At 41.0% G+C, this 23,875-nt stretch overlaps 1 protein-coding gene across 1 annotated transcript in view; it reads right to left on the bottom strand.

The window, feature by feature from the left end:
- LOC142047371 (uncharacterized) overlaps window positions 1-23,875 on the bottom strand; it is a 75,894-nt gene that overhangs the window by 46,066 nt on the left and 5,953 nt on the right. Inside the window, exons 3-4 of the mRNA XM_075069827.1 lie at window positions 4,297-4,383; window positions 1,013-1,358 (exon numbers count right to left, since the gene is read on the bottom strand). Of these exons, the coding sequence (XP_074925928.1) occupies window positions 1,013-1,358; window positions 4,297-4,383 (433 nt within the window). The remainder of the gene's footprint in view (window positions 1-1,012; window positions 1,359-4,296; window positions 4,384-23,875) is intronic.

The raw sequence follows: 23,875 nt of genomic DNA, 5'->3' as shown, positions 1-23,875 counted from the left end.
TCCTTAGCTGCAACCCAAGGTTAGTCCCTAAAATATTATCAACTCCCATCAGCTGTGCTTGATTTAGTTGCATTTTAAAATGTTTTTTGTTTAACCTTCATGATGTATTTCACAACATTGCTGCTTCTGTACAGTTTATATGGCTGTGACCTACTTACATTTTATCTGTTCTTTCTCAGTGGCCTGTATATCTGAGATTGGACTTCAGCACTTGCTTGTGACTGCCATAAATACATTGTGGAAAAAGGAAATGAAGCCAAAGTTGGGCACAAAACATATGTAAATGTTCATTAAAATTAAAACTACAAAATTGTTTTAATATTATTTGAAGACCAGTTTGATTTACTGTCTGTGAACATTCCCACAAACCTATACTGGTCTGTAGGAAGAGAAAAACTGTGGTAAACATTCATGCTAATAGGGACTGTGGGTAGCAGGGAGCAGAACCACATCAGGTGACCTATGAGACCAATCACACACTACAGAGAGCACACACTCACACTAATAGCTGTAGCAAAGCAAATAGTTCTGAAGACTTATACAAGCTGAAACATGATTGCATAAACTATTGCTCACAAAAGTCTGATTAATGAACCCATTTGTAAACACCAAGACTGTTGGAGAATTCTTCACAAACAAAAGCAGAGGCTAAATCCATGAAAGAAATTGTCCTCTGCAAATAGCTCAGCCAGCTTCAGACTTCAGTGTAAACTGGCCATCATGCTGTAAGTTGGGCAAGCAAACTAGAGGGGGTTAAAATAAATAAAAATAAGCATGCAGTGCAATTTCAAGAGCACCTTCTGGTGGCTGAAGGAAAGTACTGGATGCACTAATACAAGAAGGAAAGAGGAAGAGGTTCAGGCATGTAGAAAATGACAGTTCAAATAAATACAGGTGTAAAAGCCTTTCACTCCTCCATAAGTCACTGAATGCAGGTGACTTGGGTGGGGCAAAAAATCACATTTAAATGCCTGGTGGAAGGGTCAACTGTTTGTTTTTTAAGGAAAGATACCAGCTAGTAATAATGCCTGGTAAGTGTCTTTTCCAGGATGTTTGGCAACTCGGTTAATAAATGATGCGATTCTGTAAATGTTTCTGATTAGTCCTTCCACATCAGAGAAATTGCCATTGACATTAGGGTCCAAAGAAGGTTTAAAAGTTGTTTCACTGCTATTAAGGACAAGCTGCACTTCAAATAAAGGAGTGGACTTAAATGATGTCTTGGTGTTTTCAATCAGATACTTAAGAGAACACTTGATAGCTTTGATCAGCCCATCTAAAATCATGTGGTCTATGTACTCAGTGTAGGCTTTCCATTCATCAGAAAGAGAATCTGCCTGGAGCAAGGTCTGATTGTCCTGAAACAGGTAATTTACAGAATGAGCACAGGGTTTAGAATTGCTCTTCCCTATGTGGATTCTTTATCCCTGCTAATTGATCAGTTCAGGAGTAAAGGAACTCTCACTTTGATGAAGAAAAGCTTTCCCACTATTTACAACTTCATTATCTTTTCATTGTAACTTTTACAAGCACATCTGGAACCAATTGCTCAAAGCTATTTCCTTTTAGAGTTGGATTTGCATTAGCCAAGTATATTTAAAAACATTTGAGTTTTGTAAACTACTGAATCCCAGCTTTCCCAATTATCTCAACCTATTTATTAACAATTGGTTCTCCCAGTGCCAAAAGTGTACTGGATTTATAACAATTATCACCTGGTCTAGCAGGTAGATCCTGTCTCTTGGACCATCCAGTGCAATTTGGAGATTCTCTTTTTACCATTAAGACAAAGAAGGGAAGAATTTCCACAACTTTCCCTGACACAAAAGGAGGTTTTCCTCAATGTGTACAGCAGTCACTTAAATTACAGTTAAAACAACAAGGAGTCTGGTGGCACCTTAAAGACTAACTGATTTATTTGGGCATAAACTTTCGTGGGTAAAAAACCTCACTTCTTCAGATGCAACGGAAGCCTGACCTGGCAGAATGAAGAACTGTGGGATTATATGGAGCAGATTAGGGATCTTGTTAAGAATGTGGACCTCAGAATCCAGAAAACCAACTGTAATTAAGTATCAGGGGGTAGCCATGTTAGTCTGTATCCACAAAAACAACGAGGAGTCCGGTGGCACCTTAAAGACTAACAGATTTATTTGAGTATAACCTTTCGTGGGTAAAAAACATCTGAAGAACATCTTCATTACAGTTGGTTTTCTGGATTCTGAGGTCCACATTCTGAACAAGATCCCTAATCTGCTCCATATAATCCCACAGTTCTTCATTCTGCCAGGTCAGGCTTCAGTTGTTGGAATGTGAGTTCTACTTCTACCTTCAAAATGATTTTCCATAACCTCTTGTACCTCTTGGTAATTAAATTTAAAATTTCCAATATATTGAGGGGAGAAATATCATATTCTTCTTGATAAATTAATCAGAAATATTTCTGACCACAGATTCCATCGCTCTTTGAAATGTAGATTCGCGTTCGATGTTTAAATATACTGTGGTTTTTTTTATCTTCTAAAAATATAAAACAGGCAAGAATCATAAACACATCAGCTTGTATTTTAAAATAACGTAAGACCAGACTCTCAGCTAGTGTAAAGCAATTTGGCTCCAGTTAAGTCAACGGAGACACGTCTATTTACAGTTACTAAGAATCTGGCCCTTACTGGTAGCAAAAAATGCTAGATTGATAGCTTGGAAACTGAGGACTTCTGTTTATTCATAAGACCCTGCTTTTGCACAAGCAATACCTGGAAGTTTCTCCACATTGCCCCCACCAATGGCATAGTCTGAACACAAGTATGTACCAGTTTAACTAAAGATGAAGTGATATTGCACCAGTTTAGTTAAACCAGTGCAGCATAATGTGCAGACACTACACATTGGTTTAAACTGGGCTTATATCCATTTAGCTTCTCCCTGAATCAATGTACGCCCAGTTTAAACCTATGTAACAGTGTCCATACACAAAGACACACCAGTTCAGCAAAATCAGTACAAAAATCACACTGTTAGTTAAACTGGTGCATACTTGTGTGCATAGACAAGTCCAATGTGTCTCAGTCAGAATCTGAGGGGCCTTAGAAAAAGTTCTGTTTCTAAGGGCTTGTCTACACTTACAACACTGCAGCAGCTGTACAGCATAGAGAAGATGCTATCTACATCCATGAAAGAGCATCTCTCATCACCTCCCTGAGAGGCAGTAACTGTGTCAACGGCAGAAGTCCTCCTGTCAACATAGTGCCGCCATAGTAACACCAGGAGTTAGGTCAGTATAGCTCCTTTTCCACACCCCTGAGCGACACAGTTATACCAGCATACGTTTGTAGTGTAGACCGGGGTTAAGAAATGTCACATTTTTGGTCTCAACAGAAGCTGGTAGCAAGGCTGCCAGTTTCTACTCTCTCTAGTAGTGGCTACTGTCACGTGGGTGGCCTAAAAATCGTCAATTCATTTCACACAGACCACTAATCAGCTTTTCAGTGATAACTTTGGTCATGTTGACCTAGACCAAATGTGAACTAGGGATGGAGAAAAGCTTCATCACTCATTACCAAGTCCCATAAGCCAGTAATTCTCAGCCTTTTTCCTTCTGAAGCCCCACCCCCGTGCCCCAACATGCTATAAAAATTCCACAACCTATCCATTGGACAACAACTGTTTTTCAGTAGATTACAGACCAGAGCTGACGCTGGGGTAGCAAGCAGAGAAATTGCCCAGGACCTCACGCCACAGAGGGCCCCACAAAGCTAAGTTGCTCAGGCTTTGGCTTCAGCCTAGGGATGAGGGGCTCGGGCTTTGGCTTCAGCCCCGAGCAGCAGGGCTTGGGATTTGGCTTTCTACCCTGAGCCCCAGTGAGTCTAATACTAGCCTTGCTCTCTAATTTATTTTGGTGGACCTCCTGAAATCTGCTCAGGGGCCCCCAGTGGGCCCCAGACCCCGGGCTGAGAAGCACTGCCATAAGCCATCTGCTCCTTCAACTTCGGAAATTGCTCATCTGAGGAGTCTGTTCTGCCATTATATCCAAAAACTAATGCATCAAGGGGGAAACTGGCCCTTTTGTATTCAAAAGAAACACATATGTATATTCAGTTAAGACTAAAATATAAGATTAGCTACAAACTACAGTGTAACAATAATCCATCAGACATAATTCAGAAAAATAGTTGAGCACACTTTAGTTTTGGTTCAGGGTACTTGAAGACTTAAATAGATTAGTACTGTTATGTCAGTTTTCTTCCATGTCTTTACATGCACATACATTTCTCATACAGAATCTTCTGTATTTACCTTGTAAAGGGTTTCTCTCTTGGAATATAAGTGCATTGAAGCTTCTGGTACCACTGGATGTTTCATCTCCCAGAGAATAGCAGAAAGCTACAACAGACATATAAGATTTGAATGTTTTGTTATTCAAAAGATAGCTGTTGGTATCTAACAAAGTAAGAAACTGTTTCAAATTACCATGCATGGGTAAAATGCTGCAGGATTTGTTTAGGCAAAGTACCCATTGACTTCAACAGAAGTTTTCCCACAGTAAGGAATGCAAGACTTGACAGTTAGTGTACTTTATATTTAAATTATTCACATTTTATATTTGCATGTATAATATGCATTTTAAAAAGAAAAGAAAAGCTACACAATGTTTCTCTAATTTTAAACTAAATAATCTGCAAATGCATCCAGGAGAATAAGTATTTTCATACGTCTGTGTCTCATGAAATATTTTTAGTGGAAACGTATATAATGCTTATACTTTCTGGTCAAAATCCTCAAGTCTGATCCACACTGTGGAGCACTTATCTGTAGCGCAAGGGAAATTTTTGCTATAACACAAATGATAGCTGTTAAAAATAAAATAAATGTTAAATCAACACAGATAAGATTTACCACTGTATCATCTTTTGATTAAAATTTACTTCAGACAATCCAGTCTCATCACATTTGAGACTGAGTTGGTTAAGTTGTCATACACAGAGAAGGTTCAGATCTTGTGCCCAGGAAGTATACATTTCTTCATCATATCTACCCAACAATTCTAACATGCTCTCATATTTTGGGAAAACAAAATTCATTTCCACCATCTGGAGAATTCCAGAGAGACAGCAGAGATTTCATCTCAATGTCATTTCTAGGTACATGGTGTGCCTATAATTTTAGAAGGCACATGAAGTGTTTTAAGCCCCATTGTACAATGTTTTACAACAATACATACAGATGATTGATGTGCCTAAAATTTGTTCTGTGCTTCAGCAGCCTCTCTCGTAACACTCCTGAGATCATTTCATATTACCTGCAGCCACTGGCATGTTTTCATGAAGTGCAGCACATCCATTCCTTAATTCAAACAAGCGGCCACAGTGATGGTGATGGGCCACCAGTTTTACCATCACAGAACCAGTGCTCGAGCCCTAGAAAAAGAAGTGCTGGGACGTAATTATTTCAACAAGAAGAAAATTTTGAACTAACAGGGGTGGGTGCCAGATTTTTGAAAAAGTGCTAATCATTGGTTTATTTTGTCATGATCAGAAGTACCTGAACACTGTTCTGGCTTCCAAAAGAAGTGCTAGAACGGAGCTCTGGAACGTTCCGGCACAACTCAAGTGCTGCATGGGACCTGCAAATAAAGCATCACATCTGCACCCACCAAACTCAATGTAAACGCCCCACTGACTTCAGTGGGAACAAGCTCAGGCTCAATATACTACAGGAGAGGGCAAAATTCCCATTGGCTTCAAAGCCAGGTTTTGACCCTTAATGCTTCTCAACTTGTGGTACACAGAAGCACTTCACTTGGTTCATGGAGCAGCTTTTGTCACAGTGGTGAAGCAGCGAAGCTCTCTGCTGGCTGTAAGCCAGCAGAAGGCTCTCCTTGGGCTTGCAGAAGCTATTTTGGCCAACTGAAGGAAAAAAGATAACACATCTCTGAACCCTGGCTACCTGCTTTAAGCCTTATTGGAAGTTCCTTTGGCATGAATTCAACCATGAACACATTTATGGATGACTTCAGAGTGGAAGGGATAGCAATGCAAATAAGGACATAACTGAACTGCAGCGTGGTCTGGGGGAAGAAGAGCGCTCTACTAAGCACTGTCTTTCCAGCAAGAGGGATGGAGACTTCTGTTGCAAGAAACAACTTCATCTTGCAAACTTCTTCTGTTGGAGGATTTCTGTTGTAACTGAAAAGAGCCCAATCCCCTTACCCACACTTCCAGTCTACAGAATTGGTTTCCAGTTTGTGAAGGAAGTTTCTAAGATTGCGCGTCAAACTACAGTGAGCATAAAACCTATTTTTAAAAGGTGCCAAGTGCATCATTAATGACATATGCCTCCATAAAACACCAAATAGAATAAAATTATAATACTCCTCTCCAAAAAAAAAAATTACACACATACACACACATACACAGCTTATACAATAACAATTGAGAGCATAGAAGAACAACCACTTTTTCTCTTTGATTGTCAAAAGTTTGTTTGTAGCAGGTAATCGCCTCTTCAGATATTGAAAGAACAGCAGCAAAATTTGGCTAAAGGCAAAAACTGGTGACAGACATTTCCAGAAGAGTATTAAAAATCAGCAAAACCTACACAGAACTCATTAAGGAGCAACCACCTCAGTTGCTATCTCCTTTGGGGAAAGGAGGTTGCACATTTAGATTGTGTTATACACATTTAAAATGAAAACAATTTTTCTATTTTGTTGCTGAATACTTTAGGTGTCCATGTGTAGTTAGCCTTGAAAAGTATTTTTGAGATGAAACTTTGAAAGGCAAATGGGGGATTATCTTTATAGATTTTATAGGGCATTCTATTTTTATCACTGAATTCGTTGCCTCTTTACACTCATGATTAATGTGTTTCATAAATGGTTGTAGACACTATGATCCAGAATTTTTCCACAAGAACTTAACTATGGAATGAAATTAAATGTCAGCTATTGTATACCCAATATATTAAAACAAACGTAATGGAAAACATTGCTACCTTTACTATAAGGGTATATAACGGGAGCAAATTGAGCAAGAAAAAAAAATTATGGCTGATTATTACTGGGGTCTCTTAACAATGGAATAGTCCCCCAGTGGCAATGGTGAAAGTCCCATCACTTGAATCATTTAAAACTAGACTGGACAAAATACTCAAAGACACACAGAGAGCTATTCTACACTAATGGGAGAAATGGGAAAATAGACAGACTATTGCTGTAAAATTTTGCCCATCTCTAATTTGCATGGACTACATTATTGTGGTGGAGAGTCCAGATCTACTCTCTGCAGACTGGAATAGGGGATCCTTTGCAGTCCTGTGTTTCTATGATTAATACAGACAGTTGTGGGATAGTGGAGCAAAAACAGTTTGCAGCAGCATCTTTTGCTGGCCCTGTGTATCTCCAAGTGGATATTTGATCAGGAATTAAAGCTGCTTCAGACTACATTAACATTAACTGGGCCTCCCCCCGACTGCTATTCCATAACCATAGGGGCAACCAGCCAGCAGCAGCCTGACTCCAGAAGAAATTGTGCTGGCAGGGGAAGAGTGGGGCCAGCAGCGCAGCAGTATTAAGGCACCAGGCATCTACAGATCATGCCTGTCCCTGAGATCCAACAAATTGTGAGAAATCTTTGATGGGTTTAGAGAGCAGAAGCACATCTCTTCCTCAAGACAGTTTGCTAACCTCAGCTCCTAAATAGAACAATTTAGACAAAGTGTTGCAAGAGCTATTCAGAGAGCTTCTTGATCATTGTGTTAGTCTTTCCATTGTGGGGGCCCCATGATAATCCAATATACTTATATGTAAGTGTATACAGGTCAAAACAATGTCGCTTAGTATGTAGGAAGATGCAGAGTCCTTGTCTGGGATATTGTGGGGCACAGCATGCCAGCTACTACTTTTTCTGATGTCAATAAATGCAGTCTTCAAACAAATAAATTGCAGATACTTGGTGGACAAACTCAACAAATGCAACCAAAAACTTTATGGAGTGATTTTATAACATTTCTGCCAATAACATGTTTGTTTTATCTGAATATGTATTACCAGCAGCAGCTTCGACTTCTGGTGGTTCATGGTTAAATATCCCATAAAAGCTAACTCAGTCTCTTCTATTCTGAACTCTCTACCTTCACGCTGACAGTCCAAATTACAGTATTTTATTATATTGCATCTTCACTGTGTATTTTATTTATCTCTGTTGTGCCTACTCGTTTTTGGCATCTATTCAAAACCTTTACCTGTGTCCCCTGCTGTTTGTCCTTCTCGCAAACTGTTCTGTGTCATTTGCAGTTCGTTTTGCCCTATAGCCTTAACAATCTCTTATTTTATTTGCTACCCAATTCATTAGTTTAGAGAGTTAGGCCATTAGGTAACAATTATTTTGCCATCGCCAAGTGACACCAAATTATTTCCTATTTTCTTGATGAATGGTCTCTCTGACCCATAGGGCAACTGCCAGTGATAAACACAGTTATAAATCACCAGTTTTTAGTTACTTGTGAAGCACGACTTGTGGAGTTGCTTATTATGGTGTAAGGCCAGGTTAACATGGTGGTTAAATTAATCAATAAAATGTGAGACACAAGGTGGGTGAGATAATATCTTTTACTGAGCCAGCTTCTGTTGGTGAAAGAGACAAGCTTTCAAGCTCCATAGAGCTCATCTAAAATGTCACAGTTAACACGTATGTTGTCTAAAAGTAAATCCAATGTGTCTTCATAATTGAACTGGTTCAGCACCTCTCCATTTCACATACATTCTATCTTTGTTACTTGCTTCTTCAAGTCTCTTCAGAGATTCCTAGAGTATTAGAATCATTGGGTCAGAATGGAACTCTGGTAGACCCTCTAGTTCAGCCAGTGGCATTCCAGCAGCAGTGGTTTCACTATTCCTAATCTAGACTAAATGGTGAATGTCTAAACTACAGTTTCTCCTCCCTGGGTTTTCACACCTCAGCTGCTAGAAGAGGACCTCATCCTCCCTGATTGAACTAACCTCATTATTTCTAGCCTGCTTCTTGTTTGCATATATATACACCTGCCCCTGGAAATTTCCACTACATACATCCGACGAAGTGGGTATTCACCCACGAAAGCTCATGCTCCAATACGTCTGTTAGTCTATAACGTGCCACAGAACTCTTTGGTCTTGGCTACACTGGCACTTTACAGCGCTGCAACTTTCTCGCTCGGGGCTATGAAAAAAACACCCCCCTGAGCGCTACAAGTTACAGCGCTGTAAAGCACCAGTGTAAACAGTGCCACAGCGCTGGGAGCGTGGCTCCCAGCGCTGCAAGCTAATCCTCATGAGGAGGTGGAGTACGTGCAGCACTGAGAGAGCTCTCTCCCAGCGCTGGTGCTGCGATCACACTCACACTTCAAAGTGCTGCCACGGCAATGCTCCTGCAGCAGCGCTTTGAAGTTTCAAGTGTAGCCAAGCCCTTTGCTGCTTTTATTGACTACTTTTGGATATCCTCAGTGATAGCAATTCCACATCTTCACTTTGCAATGTGTTACACTAACTATCAAAAGTTAGGCAATGTTTTGTCTCACATTTAATTTCCCCTGTTGCAGTTTAAGATTGTAGGTCAGATTCCCAGATTAATAGAAATGGTAAGGTTATTGAAAAGCCTCATTGTTGGTTAAAATGCAATGCTGCAATGAGTCAAATTCTTGATGCTTTGGTAAAAAATGTAAACTGAAGAGGACATGCTGATTAGTTCTCCAGCATCACCTTTCTTGTGCACATATATTACACAGTTCACCATATTCTTTATCCTTATATCGTCTAAGCATCTTCTACTTGTCTTCTTCCTCTGTTACTGTACAATATCCATGAACAGGTCACTTTCTCACATCTCTTCTTACTGTCATTCTAGTCACCCTTTGCTCTGCTTCTTCTCCAGTGTACATGGCATGTCTGCTTATGCCCTTTTGTCCTACCTTTTTGATTTTATTATACATTTTTTGCAATGTTTGTTGTATTTGTTTGAATGTGTTCTCGTAGAGCTGATGGTAAAACTCTCCTGTCTCAGCAGGAAGCTGCTCCTCACAGCAATTACACCTGCTGTCTTCCTTTTCATTTTCCTTCAGCTTCTGATAAAATTGTATTTTCCGAAATCCTATGACTTCTCTCTCACATTCTTACATAATTCCATGTATTCAACCATCTCTTTTCCATCCATCTTCTCTTTTCCATCAGCTTTTTCATTTTGTTAGACATTTAGCTGATTTTCTCATGTAATATCTTGTCTGCTACTTTATATTTGTTATTTTCCATTATCTGGATTGTCATTTTCCTCTAAATTTTCAGAGTTTGCATGATGCCTAGGCACATAGACTTTCATAACTCCCACTGACTTTAATGGGAGTTGTGTGGCTAAATCCCAGGCAACTCTGATAAATAATAATAGCCATGAGACTCTAAATTATGTTTTGTTCCTTCTTTATAACAGAATCTAGAATCTCTTCTTTTAAAGAAGAACATGTTCCAGGCTAAACTCTTTCTTTCATGATCTCACACCGTTAACGGCTTCCAATATCTGGTGGAGTGGAGGAAGATATTTTCATGTAAGTTTGAGTATTTGAGCCCTGTGTTTCCTGTCTCTTAAGAAATTGATAAAGATTAATCATATACCTCGAGACGCAGCCAGATTTTGCCCTTGGTTTTATCTTTACATCCAGTGGTCTCCTCCTTCTGATTCTGAGCTCAAATCTTGAAGAATGTATGACTTTACTATCAAAAATATCTAAATCTAGTTCTTCATTATAACATTTGGACATAGAATTTAGAGAATTTAAATTGATAACAGAAATTAATAATGAAGCTAAGGCTATTATCTAACTCTGCCAGACTGTCGTTAATTCATTCAAGAGAAAACTCCTATTTTTACTCCAAAGTGTCAGACATTATTTCTGTAATTTTCCACAAGTGTTTCTATATCTTAATTCTGTTCAATTTTTTTCCCACAAATCAGGACTACAATTAATTGGTGTACTTAGTCAGCTAAGCAATCTGCTTTCTCCTAGCAGTGGTTTTAAGCTACAAATTAGCCTGCTTTAAACCTAAAGGTAGCAGCTCCAAACCTAGTGATTTTTATTATCTGTTGTTCATTCCACACAGCTACCCTTTTACTATGGATTTGCGAAAGCCACTAGAACTGAAAGCAATGGTGTTTAGCTAGTTACCACAATTATTTTTCAGGTCAAGCCAGGTGGTTACTGAATATTTCTAACGTCAAATTCCATATTGAGTGCAAATCAAACCCTTAGGTCCTCACTGCACAGGGAAATAGGAGCTAGCAAGAATTTACTCCCGATGTGGTAAAATTGCAGCCCTGATGTTTTATCCCTAGGTGCAATTGAGTAGGGAGGAACGGAGATTAGGCAGAATCACAGTTTCACCTTCTATATGCTGGCCTGGAAAGCTGCATGCCGTGAAGTAGAGTAAGCAGCTCTCCATAAAGGCATTGGGTGGAGCACACAGATGCCCAAGAAGGAATTGTGCCTCTTGAGGCACAACGCTCGGTGTGTTCCCCCTGGGGCGGGGTGCCTATGCACCGTTCCTTATTATGGGCATGTGCAAATAGCATGATCTAGCCCTTGAAGTAAACAGGAGCGAGTTTCCTCTGTAATGCACTTCTCCTGACTGATATGTATTATACTACCTTGCATTAACGCTACTATACAGCTCTGATGCAGAACGTTTTTCAACTGCTAGCATAAGTTTTGGCTTTTTGGGAGGGACACTTCATTTATCTGTTTGTATTTTTCAGAATTTCTTTTCCTGCTTTGCAATTTTTCTTGTCTCAGAGGACACTCACTTGAGAACATTCTACCATCTTAAATGCTGAGAGTTTTTATGCATAATCAATAGGTTGTGGACCGAAAAATGGAATATCCTCTGAAATAATTCATTTCCCCTGATTTTATATTCAATTATCTGAATGCTAAAACTGAAAGTGAACCAAGTGCAAAGAAGAAATTCCAGCGTCATATGTACAAAGCGGAAAAAACTCTAACGTTTCCAAAGCTGTAGGCATGAAAATTAGGTTGGCAGAAGACAGATTTACTATCATTCTGCCACCCTTCCTCACTCGGAATAGTATTTTAGCTCCCTGTCCTGCAAACAGGTGAAGCCTTTACTGGAAGTCTGTGCCCGTGAAACAATTTTCAGGATTGGGGCCTTACTCTCAAGTAGTCCCCCTGAAGTCAATTAAATTACAAATTAATCATGTCACATACTCAAATATTTGAAATGTTTCTCAGTTTAGGCACCTCAGACTGCAGAAAGTTGAACGTTGAGAAAGAAAATGAATATTTTACCTTAAAAAGCAGATTCCAGTCCCTTTGGCTCTTGAAATGAACTATTTAATATTGTTCTGGAGTGGTGATCAAAGTCATTCCTCTGCTGAGTATATCTCACAGTCAGAGAGAAATTCTACATGATGATACATTGGACGTTTTATCTCAAAATTCATTTAAAAATATCAACACTTTCTACTAGGAGCAATAGGTCCAAAATAAAGCTTTTTAATTTCAGATCACACTTAAAGGTATAACCAAATTATTGCATGCTCTATTGCTGTATACACCAGTTTTAAATATACGAGCCAATTCTGAAACTTACACTCCCATAACGCTTCCTCATGCAAATAGTCCCACTGAAATCAATAGGACTATTTGTGTGAATGAGAATTACTCATGCAAATAAAGACTGCAAGATAGGCTCAATGTATTCACTAAAATTGATTGATACCATCCATTTGCTTTATGTCTTTGATGCTCCTCTCTGTAGTTCTAGGGGCTTTTATGCAAACAAAATATAGAAAATCATACATGAATCTAAAGACTGCTCAATGCGAATATGCTGCAGGCTGTCATAATACTATCAGAGACACAAGGTATATGAGGTAATATCAGACCTGAGGAAGAGCTCTGCATCAGCTCAAAAGCTTGTCTCCCTCACCAACAAGTTGGTCCAATAAAAGATATTACCTCACCCACCTTGTGTCTCTAATATCCTGGGACCAACATAGCTACAACATCACTCCATATAATACTGTTAGCTAAGCTAATAAAAATAGCAGCTACCCACACATAAATCCTGCATCTCTCACTACACTGCCTTCCCAGAGGGCCCTCCTCCCCCAAGCATGTCCTGGGTTAACTTATCTGAATCCTCTGTCTGTTTAGTTGCCTGGCTTCATGGTTCTGACTTTATGGATGGATCTGGTCAGTCTACATGTTTGTGTCTGGGTAAAGATTTAGTGCAGGTCCCAGGCATTGTTAAGCATTTATCCCGTCACAGGATTTCAATGATGGATCCTGGCAATGGAGCTTTAGACTTTCCCTTCTTCAGGGATGGCAGGTAACAGGTGGTGCATGGGTCAAAGGGCAAGAAAGCAAGGACCGTGATCACCAAAGGGGAGGAAGAGATTGGAGTCAGAGCTCCACGAGCACTTTCACAAGGCTCAATGATGGTTTCTGGCTAGCAGCCTAACCAAGTTGCAAGCCTGGAAGGCTCCAGGATAAGTGGGCTTGTATGAGCCAATGTTAAGGTGGATTGGTTATGCCCTAAGAATTTGAGAGACTCTGGATTCAAGCCTCTACTGATGAGGGACAGGGATAGTTTGGGCAGCATCCACTCTCTTCCTCCCCTTCTGCTGTCAGGAGAAGCTGTCTACCAAGAGTTATCCTGTCTGAGCTACAGATAAATAAGTTATAGCTGCTTGGCCAAAATTCTAGATGTCTGTCCCTCTCCTCATTGGTCCCTAGCCATTTGCCAGTCCAACTACCTTAAATGGGGTTTGAATTTTGAGACACTCCAGCAAAAAAACTGGCATATAAGATCTCTGTCTATGAATTTCAATTGCAATTTTAGAAGAAAATGTCATCCTTGGCCACATTTAAATTACAAAAAGAAAACCTAATTTTTTTGGTAAGAACATAAAACAAAATAGTTCTGGAAAAGTTAAGGCACCAGTCATTGTTAACATAAGGTTCAGACATTGGGGGTAAATGGAAGATGCTACGTCTATTAAACAAATTAGTAAAGATCTACATATAGTTATATGGCCCAATCCTACAATTACTACTCAGGCAAATATGCTGTATTCATGAGTAGCCCCATTAGAAGCAATGAGATTGAGATGACAGTTTGCTAGACCAGGCCAATAATTTACTACTCTAGGTTTCTCCCTGAAGGCCCTCATCCTACAGCAACTTAATCACAATTGTGCTGACTCAGATCATAGTCTCATTAAAGCCAAGAGGACTATCTGCTAGAGAAAGGAGTACTCAGGTGAGAAAGGGTTGCAAAATCAGGCCCTCCGTTTCCTTTCTACAAATGACTTAGTGAAAAAACACTATGGACCAAAGTCCAAGGTGCCAAGGACTCTCAGCTGTCATCGACTGCAATGGATGTAAAGAAACCTCAGTGCCCCACAGAACTGGACTCTATAACCAGCACTGCATAGTTGCAGGAATGCTGGAACAATTTGGATAGTGGAGGTGCTGAGAGCCATTGAACCAAACTGTAAAACCTGTATCTAAAGAAAACAACTTCAAAACAGGGAGTGCTACAGCACCCCCAGCACCCTTCGTTCCAGCACCTATGCACAGTTGTAACCAACTATACCCTAGCAGAGGGAGTTAACTGAAAATATTATTGACTGGTCCAACAGGAGTAGCACTGTCCTAAAATAGTCTTATACTTATTACTCATAATAAGCTCTGTTATCATCCCAAATAGGGATGCTAAGGGGTTCAGAAGACACCCCTTACTTTCCTGCAGGGGCTTGGGATAGGAGAGGACTCCCACTCTCGCACAAGTGAGCAGACTGAGCTGGTACAGAAGGGGCGGTAATCTGGAGCGGTCATCGCTTACTTCCCTACACTAGCACATGGAGGGAGCAAGGACTAAATCGCAACTCTGACACTATTCAGTGCTGATCTGCTTTTGGGGCAGCTTCCCCTGACTCAGGGCTCATGGGCTAGTCCTATATGAAGTACTTTCAATACTGAGGTAAAAGTACTTAATTACCTAAGGTGTTAAAACAATTGGCAAGTTTTTAAGGGTGAACTCTGGACTGCATACTACCACCCTGAGATGGATAAATTACCTTTTAGCCATTTTGTTTAAAATAGCAAGTCTTATCTAAATTGAAAATGTGTCTTCTGTGCAGGATTAATAACTACTTTTCACCAAAAATTGCATAAGTGTATCATGTAAATGAAGGACTCCCTAAGCACACATTACTAGGAAAGACCATAACAGTCTATCATTTCAATGATCCCTGAATGACAGCGCCTGTAAGTAAGTTTTGATACAACAGATTGTGTGACAGCTTCATAGGAGTTGTTACAAGCTACATAGATAAAAATCTACAGAATGAAAGTGGACTAGCATCAATTATGTCAATAACTAGTAAACTAGAGTACATTCAAACTGGTCTTGGTACAAAAGATGGACATTTATCTTTCTAAATCGATTTTGGATTATTTTACCAACTATACAAGTATAAAGGGGCATGAGTACTGGCACAGTTGTCCAGGAATGCTTAAAGTCGGAGGGCTAACTGTGTCCCACAGAATCCTACAAACCTCTCCCTGTAAATGAAAGGGATTGGGGCGGGGAGGGGGTTGGAAATCAACTGCAGGTTTTTTATTGCTGGTGAAAACTAATTTCCTTTCATCGTTCAGTAAATATCTAAGTACAAACAAATGATATGCTACAGTGAATGAATCTGTGATAAAGGCAATATGCAAATATATATGAAAATTCAGTGTGCCTCTTGGAGTCCTGGCAATTTGCCTACACAGCATCAATATTGAAAAGTTTGGACTCTTACAGTAAAGGGTTATGGCTAAGGGTTCTTGCTTTTAGGAGTAAACTGATATCACAAAATGCATTGGTGGGGAAAAAGCAGACATGCTAGTATTATATGGGAGACAATGAAGAAGTATTATGCTTTTTCTCACTTCTGGAACTTGCATCTGTGTGCTGTTATTACTACTATGTGTATTACTGTAGTGCCATCCCACTTAATAACCTCATCTAGTCAATGTCACAAACAAGGTTGCCAGCTAGGACTTTAGAGAAAGTTGAAAATGCCAGAAATCTGTATTGGTCTCCTCCTAGAGGAACAACCTTACTTTAAGCAAATATTTGCTATTTTACCTTCTTTCTAAATAAGACTCCTCTAATGGTGAAGAGGGAGGTTGTAAGATGTAACCGTCTTCTCATTGCTCTACTTCAGAGATATGAAATACTGACAGCTATGAGATCAAATTATTTGGCTTTATGTTTATCTGCCAACCCAAACCCTTGAATTTGCCAGAATAGAAATAATAAAGTATCTAAAAAGTGCTCAGGTACAGCATTCTTTCATATCGATATTCCTTGTATTGTTGACAGTGTCTATTGCCAATGGCAAATTGTATTTAACCTTTTACAATTTTATATGGGTGTATAACAAAAGCAGCAGAAAATGTGACACCTGCAAAGAGAAAAGTATTTCAACTCCCTGTGCCCAGACTGATTTTCTATCCGCAACATATTGAAAGCTGAGAACATCCAAATCCTGGCATCAAGAGGTTAAAGAAACACTTTTAGTTATATTTTTACCCCAATGCACAGAGATTATACATATCCAACTAACAGCAGCAGCAATTCACTCTGATATGGGGCCTCTCATCAGAGGATCACAAAGTGTTTTACAAAAATCAGCCCTGGGTGGACTCCCAATGAAGTCTATGTGAGTTTTGCCAATGTGAATTCATTGGGCCCTCTCAACTCTCAACACCCTTGTGAGGTAAAGAAGTGATGTTAATCATAAATGCATAATTAGTCGTAAGAGATGAAAGAGTGTTTACTATACAGAAGGCCAGAGCCTAGTCTTCTGAGCATAGGCTGAAAACTAGAAACTCCTGAGTTCTAATCCCACTTGTGGCAATGACTGGCTTGTTCTGTTGGTCTTGGACATCTGTTTCAGATTTTCTGAAATCTTAATTAATCTTAATCTTTCTTAATGATTTTACCTACCTCAAAGAACCTTAATTAATATTTGCAAAGCAAGCTGAGAGCACAAAGGGGTATCTAAAGTAATTATTATAATTAAAAATGATAGATCAGTACAATGCTAATACAAAAAGCATCATCCTGAAGTACTGCGCATGTGTATTTATCATATTGCTTTAATCCAGTGAGTTGTTTTACTTTCTTGCATGAGCCTCCAACATTTCTTACTGGTACCGGGCGGGGGGAGGCAGACAGCCAAAGGAGGGGCAGGTGACCCTTCATGTGACTTGCCCCCAGCCCAGGCCCCCCATGCTCTTCCCATCCCCTCCCCATGATCCATCCTATGTTACCTGGGTGAGGGTCCACTGTCCTCATCCTGCTGCACCGGAGACTTTGGAACTGCAGTGGGGAAAGGAGCAGAACATGGGGCCACTGGATAGCCCCACACAGGCAGCTCCCCTGGAGCAGCTTTACAGCCCCCAACCCCGCCCCCTGACCTTCCATGGAGCTGCGTCTTCTCCATCTGTACAGCAGCAGCCCCACCACAGGACCGAGCTAGGAGGGTGGGGCTGGTACACCTGCGCCAGAGGAGCTGCTGGTGTTCTGCTCCTTCCCCCACTGTGGTTCCCAGGAGAGTCTCTCCCAGGAAGCGCAGTGGGAAAAGGAGAAGAACGCCGGCAGCTCCTCCGGCGGGGCTGCTGCTGTACAGACGGAGGAGACGTAGCTTCGTGGAAGGGCAGGGAGCAGAGCCGTTCTGCTTCTCTTGTGTCTTTCCGGTCAGGGTCTTTAACTTTTTTGCTGCCCCAAGCAAAAAAAAAAAACAACAACAACAAAAAACACCGCCCCGTTGAACCAAAAACAACCCCCCCTGCACCGCCCCGCCGAACCAAAAACAACCCCCCCGTACCGCACCGCCGAACCAAAAACAACCCCCCAAAGAGCACTGTCCCGCAGAACCAAAAACAACCCCCCCCAGGGCCGCCCCATCAAACCAAAAACAACCCCCCCAGCAGGGCCAGCTTTAGGCCTATTCCACCAATTCCCCCAAATCGGGCCCCGCGCCTAAGAGGGCCCTGCACCCAGTGAGAATCCCTTCCCTGGCTAGAGGCACCTTTTTAATTTTTACTCACCTGGTGGCACTTCAGGTCTTCGGCAGCACGTCAACGGCAGGTTCTTCAGTGCTGCTGAAGACCTGGAGCGAGTGAAGGATCCACCGCCAAAGACTCAGAGCACCACCCCGTAAATACAAGCCCCATGTGTTTTTTTACATTTTTTTTTTTAAAGTCATCTCTGCTGGGCCCCATCGAAACTGTTCAAATTGGGCCCCGTACTCCCTAAAGTGGGCCCTGCCCCCCAGCACCGCCCCGCCGAACCAAAAAGAAAATCAACCCAATCCCGCCTAGAGCGCCACCCCACCGAATCAAAACCAACAACAACAAAAAAACCCAGTGCCATCCGCCAAACCAAAAACAACATCCCCAGCGCCGCCCCGCCAAACCAAAAAGAAAATCAACACCCCCCTGAGCGCTGCCCTGCCGAACCAAAAACAACAACAAAAAAACCCAATGCCGCCCCATCGAACCAAGAACAACCCCCCCAAACATCACCTCGTCAAACCAAAAAGAAAATCAATCCCCCCCGAGCAGCTCTGCTGAACCAAAAAAACCTGAATGCTGCCCCGCCGAACCAAGATTGACCACCTCTTATAAGGTGCCGCCCCAAGCACGAGCTTGGTCGGCTGGTGCCTGGAGCCAGCCCCGTTTCCGGTCCACCATACCAGCTATAAATCTTACTGGTACGGTGGACTGGATCGGACTGCTGTACTTGCACTGCTTGCCTCCAAGCTTTCATGAAATTCTTCACGGAGAATCATTCCCCTCAGCTCCCCAACCTCTGTTTTCTCTAAGAGTTTGAATCAATGGTTCTCTATTTCTGTGTACTAAATGATTGTACAAAAAACAAGATTAATAAATTTTAAGGCCAGAAAAGGCTACCAAATTATCTATATAACAGAGGCCATAGAATTTCACCCGTTTACCACCAAAGTTCTCAATTCTTCTACCCTTGAGTTGAGCTTACTACCCAAGTTACAATTTATTGTAAATACTGGGAGTCAGGCCAGGGTTTTCAGGTTTCTTATTTATGAATAACTTGCTCAATTTCATAACTGAGACTACAGTTTTGCCGTGGAATCAAGGGGTAAAATCCTGACCATATTCAAATTAATGGCAGAACCCCTATTAACTTCAGTGAAACCAGAATTTCACCCAAAGGTTCCATAATTTTACACACACACACACACACACACACACACACACACACACACACACACACACACACACACACACACACACACACACACACACACACACACACACACACAGTTTATTAATATCCAGGACTTCTGACACTTAACTGCACTTCCATACTGTTATTTAGTCCTACTTACGTATGCACCAAGTGCTAAATTCTTACATATCAATAATCGCTATCATGTCAAATATCATGGTTATAATGGGTCCGGAAATGATTTATTGTTCCTTGTAAAAAAAGATTTCAGTGAAAACAAACAATTTTTTGTGTTCATCAAAATTTCAGTTTTCAGTGAAAAGCAGTTTGTTTTTTCTGTTTTTGACAACCAAAAACTGAAATTAAAGAAAAAATACTTTTTAGACACCAAAAATTTCACCTAACCATCCAAAATTTTGCCATTTTCAGTTGTCCCCTCTCTCCAAAAGAGTGACCAAAAAATTTCATTGAAAACAGGAATCCATCCATTTCTACAAAATAGCCATTTTCCACTAAAATAGCTTTTTTACTGAAAACAATTTACTAGTTCTAATCATGGCATAAAAAAACTATTTCTAGGTTTTTTTCCTCTGTCTCTTATAAGTGAAAGTGATGGCCTTTTTTATGGGTTGTATGTTATGGACTCTACACGTGTCAGCGTTCAGTTGCTCAGATGTTAATGCAGAAGTAATGTCCGTTATAGAAACATTATATTAAAATGGACTTGAAGGTATTGTACACTAAATATCTTTCATTGGCTGAGCAAAGTGAGGCCCTACACTCGGTTTGTATGTAATATAATAACTTGAATGCTGCATGCAAATCAATTCCAAAATTTCAGGGCATGTTTTAGGCAGTAATGAGCAGAACCTTATTGATTTTGGTGAGCACTGGAAGGGAAAAATTGGTAGTGGGGGGATGCCAACACAGAGCCCTTCACATCTGGCTAGCAGATCCAGCAGTTTCAACCACCACTGTAATTGTCTACAGATCAAAGAACCAGTTGATGGCAGCCCTTACACCTTCTAGCTTAGCACATGCACACCACCACGTCAGCTGTGCCCATGAATGACCTACCTCCCGGACAGAAAAGAAATAAAGCCTTGTCTACATGGCGAGTTAGTGAGTGGCAAGCTGGTGCACTGCAGAGTCACCCCTTGGCTTGCCATGCACTAATTCAACATAGGGACCAGCTCTCTGAATGATGGAGAGAAAATGGGGAGTATGGGGGAAGGAAGCACACAGAGCCCCTGGCTAGGGGAGAGAATGGGAGACCCTAGTATGATAGGGAATTGTCACAAACCAGGATTGGGCAGTCATGCCTAGTGGTCAGAGCTGGAGTCAGATGCCAGAAATAGCACTGAAGGTCCAAGCCAGAGTCAGGAACCAAGCAGGGGAGTGGGACAGGAGCAAGGCTGGATGAGGGCTAAAGCAAGGTAAGCAGAGGAGAATTCACAGCTGCAGCAATGTGCGTCGAGCAGCCAGAGATCAGCGGTCACTGCTGGGCTTAAGAGCAGGCTTGCTGACTTCCTTGGCCAATCAGGGAAAGTGCTGAATAAGGCAGAGTTCAGGTTTCATTCATTCATTCACAGTTCATTCAGTGGTGCCAAGGTCTGGTGGAAATCTCATAAACTCAGATATTCTGGGAAGATTACGGCCACATCCAAACCAGAACCAGAAACCAAGCCCATCCAGTCTTGGATCTGACATGGAATCATGGACTGACGATGGATTTGGAGCCAAGAATTTTAATCCAGTATCCCCACCAAAGTTAGAAATACTGTGATTAGAGGCTTGAGGTTTGGCTCCTCTCTAGGTTTTCTGTTTACAATTGCACGTCTCCGTTCTCATTTCCCAATGATATCTAGTCAATAGATGCATTTTAAAATGAAATGTTTTAAATCATTTTAAATGCAAATAAAATGCTCATCATTTATCATCCTGAACCAACTACTTGTTCATTTCCAGCACGCAGGCTCCAATCCAAAACACTTAAGCATGCGCTCAACTGTAAGCAGGTGAGTAGTCCCACAAAATTCAATAGACTTACAGTAGACTGACTTGGGACTACTCACCTGCTTACAGCTGAGCACATGCTTAAATGCTTTGCTGAAACGGGGTCTAGTCTTCAAACCCTTAAGAGCACCTTTGAAACCAACTGGCATGAACTGAAGCTGCTCTTAAAAACAGACTGCTAGAAGCGAGTCTGATTACAGCACAACTCTGATTATCCGTTTTCAGCTATCTTAAAAACCCGTTCGCAGAAATAAATTACGTCCCTACAACTTCAGTTAATTATAGTAAAAACACCCCCAATTTCAAAACATCATCGTTATCTGAACATACTTGTCCCCTGTCACAATGCAGGTGACTGAAGCTGTAGTGTGCTCCTTGGTCACTGCCATTTTATTTTTTTTAAAATAAGAACAAAATTAATTTGAGTGTCCTATTCAATTGTTTAGCTATAAATCAGTTTTCAGAATTAAGCAGCTACCGTGATGTGCAACAACTCTTCAAGGATTTTGCATAGAAGTAAACAGCTGAGGGGGGAAGTCCCATAGCTTTATATCTTCTCCATTTTTTGATCTTGAGCAGTTTTCTCCTGATACACAAAGAAAGTCTTCTTAAAGCTTCTGAACATATGTATTGGTTGCTGTGATTTTTCCATTCCTTCTTCTAGATCCCCTTTGAAAATCTCCTCAGGCTTTCATGTTTCTAATTCTTGTTTCAACAAAACAAATTTAATTATTTCTAAGGCGTACACATCTCTATTTGAAATTTTTAGGGGAACACAAATGAAAAAAAAGGTTGAAAACCAGACCACTGGTCTATTAGCACCTTGCCTGTGTTTCCCTCGCTCCCCTCTCCAGGGCCTTCTAAGAACTCAGTTCAAAAGTCGTTCAAATACTCTCCATAAGGGATTCCATTTATTTAGGCCACTAGGGACACACTTCCCCCTCCAATCCTAGTTCACTCTCCCTCCCTCTCCCTCCCAAGAGTCCAAAATAACACAAAGTTGAAAATAAAACAAAACTTTCTCACACTCTTTACCCCAGTTTCAGCTGGACTCAGCCCCTCCTTCCTGAGGGTCTGCCTGTCTGCTTCCCAGTAACTTCCACCTGGAGTTTGTCCTTCTCCATAGGCCTTTCAAGTTCAGCCCTTTAATCTCTCTGTGTGCTTGGACTGGGTCCTCCGCCCTCCCCAAGCCTCCCCGCCTTAAGAGCTTTCTCCATCTTTCTGCCTAGCCCATTCTCTGAGGCCCCGCCGACTCCCTCTGTCACTCGCTTTCCCCCACCCTCACAGTGTCGCCCATTTTCACCGGGTTGGGGAGAGTCCCTTTTTGACTAGGTGTTCGATTGAAAACTGGACACCTGGCAACCCTCCCCCTTTACTGCAACTGCCTGCTCTTTTTACCCTGCAGCACCTTATTCAACCCAGGTGTGGCTCATCCTGTAATTAGGGATGGCTTAGCCCCAGGCTATCCAGCCCACAGGCCACCCTGTTACAGTGATCAGTGCAAAGCATTAGATCAGAAACATCTTTAGCAAAGAGCCGTATGTAGCCTTGTGTCACTATAACAATATTTGATTTTGATTATTGTAGGAAATATTGCAATTATGTCACTGTATATTTCTTCTTTACGCTACAGTGATCTTTTACATCATTGTAATTCTTTCCAGATCCAAACTAAATGTTTGTATTAGCAAGATAGCAATTGATAGAAATCCTATTTTTTAATATCTTTCAATTGTAAAATATAAACCAGCACTGGGGGTCTGGTTTAAAACTAATCTATGCCAGACAACTGAGGATTACAATCTGAATCTCTGTCCTTTTCTCCATTGTGCCACGGTGCACCATGGATCACAAACACTAGGTAATTTTACATGCAATACGTACTGCATTTCCGGCATGTACAGTGAGTTAAAAACTTAAAGACTTAAAGCAAGTCTGATTTCCCAGCCTTTAATTAGTTTAAGCCTGCCCTCTCCTGTTGTTTACAAACTTCATTTAATTTATGGTTTTAAATGTTATTTTACCAAAGACAGTTAAAGAAACAAAAAAGGCAAGGGAAGGGAGAACAAAAGTCTGGAAAAGTATTATGGTCAAATTCTGTCCTTTCAAGGATGTGCTTGCATAAGTGTGAAATTTTCACAGATGTCAGCGGCACTGACTTGCTGCGCTGCCCTGGCTTTTCAGATGATACACAGCAGTGACTCCAGCTTTGAGCGGCATTTCTTTCTAAGAATTCTTTGGAACCCAAACCAAGCATAAGTACAGCTGATTTTTAAAAGAAAATCCTGATTCTCCAAGCTGTTACCTGGGTTGGATTTTACGCATGGTGAGCAGTCCCATTGACTTCAGTGGGCTACTCACAGGCTTAAAGTATGTGCAAGTTTGTTTGCACAATCGAGCCCAAAGTACAGGTGTACTCTCGGTATAAGAGGGTGTGTCATAAGTAGATAGGTAAGGTAAGGGTTAAGTTTCTTTTACCTGGAAAGGGTAACCAAACACCTGACCAGAGGACCAATCAGAGAACTGGATTGTTTAAAAGTCAGGGGC

Source organism: Chelonoidis abingdonii, chromosome 10 (genome assembly GCF_003597395.2).
Source record: "Chelonoidis abingdonii isolate Lonesome George chromosome 10, CheloAbing_2.0, whole genome shotgun sequence".
NCBI classification, from domain to species: Eukaryota; Metazoa; Chordata; order Testudines; family Testudinidae; genus Chelonoidis; species Chelonoidis abingdonii.
The sequence above is the reverse complement of the archived record's forward strand: the minus strand, read 5'-3'. Positions and strand labels throughout refer to the sequence as shown.